Below are 7,211 nucleotides of genomic sequence, written 5' to 3' on the forward strand. Positions count from 1 at the left end.
AAAAACAAAACAAACATAACTTATTAAAACATTTTATACTATCATAAATATTATTTACATATAATTTTATAAAGTTTTATTTTACAGTTTTAGATATGACAATGTTAAGATTCATTTGAATATGCCAATAAAAAATAGGCTACTGCAGACTTTCTCCGGGTCTCATATCTTTATTAAAATGAAGTAAAACAAAATGATAAATGTTTACTTTCAAGAGCCATTAAGCATTTGCAAGAGTGAGTTTAAAGCTTGCAGGTTTCCGTACACCATCCGCCCGCAGCGTCTTCTGGGATTTCTAATGACTGGATACTCTCAAGTCTGCATCCTCGATATCAAGAACCCATCCGGGCACTTCCCACACAAGGATGCAAGATCGCTAAAGATCAGGGCCGTGCAGAGACCTTTGGAGGGGCAGGTGCTCAATGTATAAAAGGGGCACATGGAACAAGGCTTTAAAGAGTCATGAAACCCTAAACCAAAATATCTGAGATTTTAACAGAGGTATGTGTGTTGAACACCACTGAAGACAATGTTAGCATCTGTTAGATTTAATAGTGGGGGGAAATGGTTAAATTTTAGTTTTTATAAATTTTAGTTTTTATACGCTATTTTCGTCTTCCGGGTTTAAAATCTTCATCCTGTCGACGTGGCAGAGCATGATAGTACTTTGATGACTCATCGGTGTCTCATAATTATTAATGAGACTGAGTTTTTTATCCAATGAGAAGACACTCTCTTAATTATTCATGACACCACGTGGATCTTCCCAACGACAGACTTGTCAAGCAAGCTGTGATATCGCGCAATAGATAAGTGAGGAGATCATGGGACGCAAGTGTTTGTTTTCATGGTGCAAAAGTTCAAATGGGTTGCATATGTTTCCCCGCGATGCTGCCAGGGCTAGACTCTGGCTGCGGGTGGTTGGTTGGCCATCAACCCACGGACACATCCAGATTATATGTGTGCAGCAAACCTTTTTCGAGAGAGAGCTTCGAGAATTGGAGAATGGTGGACTTTGGCCTTGTTGACTACCAATGCAAGTTGCGTCTTGCGATTGATGCGGTGCCAAGTCCCGAGGACTTTTCTATCCTTTCAGAGGTATGTGTGTGTCTAAAATTTAAACCTATTCGTTTTACTTGCCTTTTGTTAAATAAGCGCTCGTTATTAAAATATTTGATATTTCGATAGTACCTCAATTGTATGCTTTATTCGTGTAATTAAATATGTAATATATTTAAATATGTTTGGGAAGTCTTTGGAAATTAATATGTTTGTATTGTCAGCCTAAACTGTGTTGCGAGATGGCGTGTCAGACCAAACAGCCCGCCAAAAAAGATGCTGCATGTCAAACCCATCCCGACATGAAGCATATGTCAACGCAACATCGCTGGAAACCTGAACGAAGGAGCAAGAGTATGTTGCACACTTTACAGTATTAAACATCAAAAATCGTTAATAGTTTCATAGTTTTTTTATTTAAGTGTATTAGGCACAATGTATTTATTTCATTTAGAAATATCTAATGTAATAGGCACTCAGGTGAAGCAACAGAAAAGGTATGTTGGTTGCAACACTTCCACACCATTCATACCACTAGAAAAAGGTCCTCTTGCAACCTCTACCCCCTTGAAAAGGCCCAGAAGAGAGGCTGAGGATTCTGATTGTAGTTTCCAACCAGGAATGACTGACAGCAGCATCTATAATGAGAGGTACTCATAGACTGGTCATGTTTTTTTAATGTACTATTCATCAAACATTCATATTTAATTATTATTAATAATGTTTATTAATATTGCTGTTTGTTGTAGCACTGTAATTGCAACACCACCCCATATAATGAGGAAATTCATTGTTTATGAGGAAAACCTCATGGACCTGTTCAAGAATTGCCCTGCCTGCTCGAGACACTGTGCAATAAAGAGCAGAACAGTGGGTACAGTTCTACATGTGGACCAGACCTGTGTTCATTGTGAACATCACAAACAGTGGGCCAGCCAACCGTATGTCAAGAACATACCAGCTGGAAATCTGCAGCTTGCTGCTGCTGTGCTCTTTAGTGGCTCATCCTTCTTGCAAGTCACCAAGGTAAGATTTATTTTTTCTCTCCAAAATATGTGGGATTTGTATAATAATCATTTTTAACAGTTTTAACTTGTATATTTAACTGTTTTTCTTTTGGGTCAGTTTATGCAGGCATTCAACATTCAGGGGATTTGCCACACTACATACCTGAAACACCAAAGGACATTCCTATTCCCAACAATCAATTGGCAGTGGAAACAGCATCAAAATACTGTGATTGCAGAAGCACTCAAAGGAAGGAATGTAGTTCTGGGTGGGGACATGCATGCTGACTCACCTGGTATGTGCAGTTATGTTGATAGTATGCCATTTCAGTTAGCTATAAAAATGTGCTGTTATAAATTACTACTACAGAGTTTATTTCAAGCACTAAAAATGTACATGCTAATATGACATTGTTTAGGACACAGTGCAAAGTATGGAACATACTCGCTGATGGACCTCAGAGCAAACAAGATCATGGAAATTCAGCTCATTCAGGTAAGGTTGTAGTGATTTGTTAATTAGCATTGAATGAGTGGAAAGCAGATCATACATTTGTCTTTGAACACAATCATGCTCAAAGTTTTTTGAAGAAGGTTGATATGATTTTTCAGAGCAATGAAGTCGGCAACAGTCAGCGTATGGAGAAGGAAGGTTTAGAAACAAGCCTGAGAGAGCTAGAGCAGAGAGGAGTAACTGTGCGAAAGATAGTCACTGATAGACATCCTGGTGTGATGAAGTTCCTCAGAGAGAGTAGACCAAGCATTTTGCACAGATATGATGCATGGCACATGGCAAAAGGTTAAAGGGGGGGTGAAATGCTCATTTTCACTCAATATCCTGTTAATCTTGAGTACCTATAGAGAAGTACTGCATCCTTCATAACTCCAAAAAGTCTTTAGTTTTATTATATTCATAAGAGAAAGATAGTCTGTACCGATTTTTCCCGGAAAAACACGAGTGCCTAGAGGCGTGACGTGTGGGCGGAGCTAAAGAATCACGAGCGCCAGTAGGCTTTTGCGTCGAGAGCGTTTGGAAGCTGTGACATTACCCAGAGCCGTTGAAAAACATATTTAACGGCTCTGACATTGCCTTGAGGAAAAAAACATCATCCAAAATAAACCATGGCTAACAGTCAGATTCAGCCGTTTATTTCCGAAACTTGTGACAAACCGGAAGGAGTATTTTTGGAACAGAAATACTCCTTCAAACGTACTACTTAATTTTTGAAACTTTGTCCATGTTTAGCATGGGAATCCAACTCTTTAACAGTGTAAAAAACTCAGTATGCATGAAATAGCATTTCACCCCCCCCCCCCCCCCCTTTAATAATTTAGTAGTTCTAATAATAGCCATATCTAAAAAACAAGGATTCATAATTATATGTTATGTATGTGTTGTTGTGTCTATCATATCGTATTAATGCTTTTGCATACTCTAGGTGTTGGCAAGAAAATTGATGAGCTTGCAAAGCAAAGAAGCTGCAAAGAGGTTGGCCCCTGGAAAAAAAGCATCGTGAATGACCTTTACTGGTGTGGAGCCTCATCATCATCAGGAAAGGAAATTGTTGCAAAATGGAGATCTGTTGTTAACCATGTACAAGATATCCATGAGCATGAAGGTGAATTCCAAAGATGCCAGCATCCTCCTCTTGTTGGTGACCAGGCAAGACAGTGGCTTAAACCAAGTAAATAACCTTTAACATTTATTGTAGTTTAATTCATTACATTTTGTATAATGTCTAAACTAGTGATTTATCAATATATTTTTACTTTTTTATTTTATAATTAGGTACTGCTGCATGTGAAAAGCTCACTCAGGTCATCTTGGCACCCAAGTTGCTGAAAGACCTAGAGAACCTAAGTTCTGACTTCCAGACGTCAGGACTGGAGTCATATCACAGTCTGATCCTCAAGTTTGCACCAAAGAGCGTGGCATTCTCTTTTGTGGGGATGCTGTGCCGGTATGTTCTGGTTTTAATTCAAATTAAGTTTAATTGCATTCAAATTTTTCTTACAGTTTCCTTTTTTTCTAAACACATCTCTGCATCTTAACTGTTCATGCACTACCTGATCTAAGGCCGGTGACACACTGGATGCGTGGCGTGTCCGTTTTTATTTCGGCTCCCATGTTAACAGGTTAGAGCTTGCACACTGCCTGCGTGATTCGGGTCTCAGGAAAACATCTCGGAAAACGTGTGCATGCTAGAAATAGAACCGATGCCTATTTTTCAAGCAACATACAAGCGTCTTGGAAGCGTTTCCATGCAAACCTGAATAGGAAAAGATGTTTATATGTCATTTTGACACGAATACATATTAATACATGTAATTTTGATGTTTGAAAGTCTCTAGGTTTTGACAAACAAAAATATAAATGTAGCCTAATGTAAAAACAATATTATCGGTTTTCAAATACTGCACCTGTCAATACAGAACAAAATATTCTATAGCCTATTTTGATGTCAACACTGCCCACGATGTCTTTGCTGCTATATATTTATGTTTAATATTAAGTATAGGCCTTCCACAACTCTCTCCCCATATTTCAAATATATCACCATTGAGGCTCATCATATGTCACCTAGCAGCAGCAGCGGTCAGACACGCTTCTGGTGTGCAAAGACATGGAAAACACCTTGCAAACGCCACGCAGCTGACACACAACAGAAACGCCACGCTCACGCCACGCAGTCAGTGTGTCACCGGCCTAATGTTTCAGATCCTACTTTTTAGGACTCAACTTGCAGCCATGCACTACAATGAAAATAGCGGAAGACCACAAGCAACAACAGCTGCAGGGGAGCTCCGATGGCACATGCAGTATCCACGCTACAGAAGAGGAGAGTACACAGTACGACTTCTGAAAAGAAATCCCACATTTGGTATTATCTATCTATCAATCTATCTATCTATCTATCTATCTATCTATCTATCTATCTATCTATCTATCTATCTATCTATCTATCTATCTATCTGTCTGTCTGTCTGTCTGTCTGTCTTTGTGTCTATCTGTCTTTGTCTATCTATCTGTCTGTCTATCTTTGTCTATCTATATTTATGTATCTATCTGTCTATCTGTCTTTGTATATCTGTATCTATCTATCTGTCTGTCTTTGTTTATCTATCTATCTATATATGTATATGTCTTTGTCTGTCTATCTGTCTGTCTGTCTATCTATATTTATGTATCTATCTGTCTGTCTATCTGTCTTTGTCTATCTATCTCTCTGTAATGTACTAATTCTTTTTTTAATGTTCTGCAGAATATGTTGACAGATTGCAGGATCTGGTTTTTGAAAGTGTGTTGGAGCAGCCACAACTGTTTCAGGAATCTCTAAAAGGACTGCAAGTTCCTGACCACCTCTGCACACAATTTCAAAGACCTGAAAAGAGTGAAGCTGTTGCAAAACACACGTCATGATTTAGATCACCTTCTGTCTGTCTGTGATCTAAAGTAAATAAACAAATTACATGGAAAAATTGAAATGATAAGTTCTTTATTTTAGTCAAGGGGAGGGGGTTGAAAACCTGAATAGGTTCCAGTGTTGTCAGGGAACTGCTCTCTGATGCGGGCAGGCACGTGCACAGGTAGGGCTCAACCTGCGCAGAGCACATGCCCTTTTTGCCCTTACACTCCGAAGTGCCCTTTTATTGTTTTTTTTTTGTTTGTTTTTTTATCAACGCTATTGGTCACCCTTTACGTCTGTCTGTCTGTTTTACAAATATTTAGCAAAAGAAAGTTCTTAAAACGAGCTTGTGTAAATCTTATTAGATCCTCAAGCTGTCAGTAAGCTGATAACTCCGCCCCCTCTATATTCATTGAATCAACTGAAGTTCCACAGCAGCCGCACAGTAGACAACAGCTGAGCTGAACAAAGTTTTGCGAAGGGTAAATAACTATCTTGTTGTTTGAATAAGTACTACTAAACACTATGTCTATAAAGGCTCATATTTTATTTATTTGATGTCTGTCTGACTGACTGAGACATGTGGGACGTTGCCTGAGAGAGGGCTAGCATTTGCCATCTAGTCATAGCCAATACATAGCCAACACTTAAAGTCCACATGAAATCAAAATTGACTATATTTACTTTGTTCGCCTAAATTGATCATTTTGTGCTGAACAATTCATCCATGCGAGTCCATCCACACAAAAAATTTTTTTGGCTTCATAATCTTTAATCAAAATCTGAAAATGCCCCTCCCCTCTGCATTGGAGGACCTTCACTGATGACGTAGGCTTGATGAATTGGGTGTCTGCTTAATCCGTAACCACGCCCCTCCAACTGACAGTAGACAGGCTGCCTGTGTTTGCGAGCATTGACAGCGCGTGAAAGGAGAGATGGCGAGGAGGTGCATTTTTGGTTGTGGAACTCACGGAACACTTTTCACTTTCCCTAAAATACCCTCGTTACGGTCCAGATGGCTCGATTTTTTTACATTTCGAGGAAGGAGGGATAACAGAGTCTTCACACGCGAATGCTTCAAACATTGGACAGAACACAAAATGGGGTTTGTGAGATATCTGTCATTAACAGATAATGCTGTCCCGTCAGTGTACACCGTTGGTACCTCACAAAGTTTGACGACGGTGAGTTGAAATGACCCATGTCTCATGCAATTGAACACACCTACTTATGTAGATCCAATCAGGTGCTAGTTGGAAAATAAGCCACGCCCACTATTTGCCTCATTTATTATTCAGTTTCTCTCGGAAATACGTCACAACACTGGAGAAAAGTCGTTTGCAACTTCCGTTTCACGGGGACTTTAAATAGCCTGTGCATACAGTAGCATTTAATCTTTTATAAAATGCGATTTTGGCCAAATGCATTTTACCACAGGAAAAACTGAGCGCTCCATCTATTTAGCTACAAAAACTAGTTTGTAACCTGTAGATGAAAATGTAATGTGATGCAGGCGCCGTCGCCGTTTTAATGACGGACAAAAACAAATTCACATTTGCACACATTCGCTGGTCAAAAACTATATATTGATAAGTAATACAACAACATATAATTTGTTTTTACCATCGGGAAATCATAACAGGTGCGCCCCCCGCTGTTTCGTACTGGAACTTACACAAAGCGACGAGTGATCCTCGTCACCTGATACACTTAATTTATTAACATTTAGGCTAATCAT

At 39.1% G+C, this 7,211-nt stretch overlaps 1 protein-coding gene across 1 annotated transcript; it reads left to right on the top strand.

Moving 5' to 3' along the window:
• Nucleotides 1-980: 980 nt before the first annotated feature.
• LOC113092627 (uncharacterized) lies at nt 981-5,487 on the top strand. The gene is made up of 11 exons (XM_026258293.1): nt 981-1,098; nt 1,284-1,413; nt 1,532-1,709; nt 1,809-2,085; nt 2,185-2,362; nt 2,486-2,562; nt 2,679-2,865; nt 3,506-3,751; nt 3,856-4,027; nt 4,800-4,948; nt 5,330-5,487. The coding sequence occupies exons 1-11, from the start codon at nt 1,006-1,008 to the stop codon at nt 5,485-5,487; spliced, it is 1,845 nt and encodes a 614-aa protein (XP_026114078.1). The 5' UTR covers nt 981-1,005.
• Nucleotides 5,488-7,211: the final 1,724 nt, after the last annotated feature.

Source organism: Carassius auratus, unplaced genomic scaffold, assembly GCF_003368295.1.
Source record: "Carassius auratus strain Wakin unplaced genomic scaffold, ASM336829v1 scaf_tig00214678, whole genome shotgun sequence".
Taxonomy (NCBI): Eukaryota; Metazoa; Chordata; class Actinopteri; order Cypriniformes; family Cyprinidae; genus Carassius; species Carassius auratus.

What these genes read in the sequence shown, in the direction of transcription:
- LOC113092627 (XM_026258293.1), top strand. Translation starts at nt 1,006, where the DNA reads ATGGTGGACTTTGGCCTTGTTGACTACCAATGCAAGTTGCGTCTTGCG. An exon ending in CCTTCTTGCAAGTCACCAAG is followed by an intron (nt 2,086 to 2,184) that starts GTAAGATTTATT and finishes CTTTTGGGTCAG; the next exon opens with TTTATGCAGGCATTCAACAT. An exon ending in TTTGTGGGGATGCTGTGCCG is followed by an intron (nt 4,028 to 4,799) that starts GTATGTTCTGGT and finishes CCTACTTTTTAG; the next exon opens with GACTCAACTTGCAGCCATGC.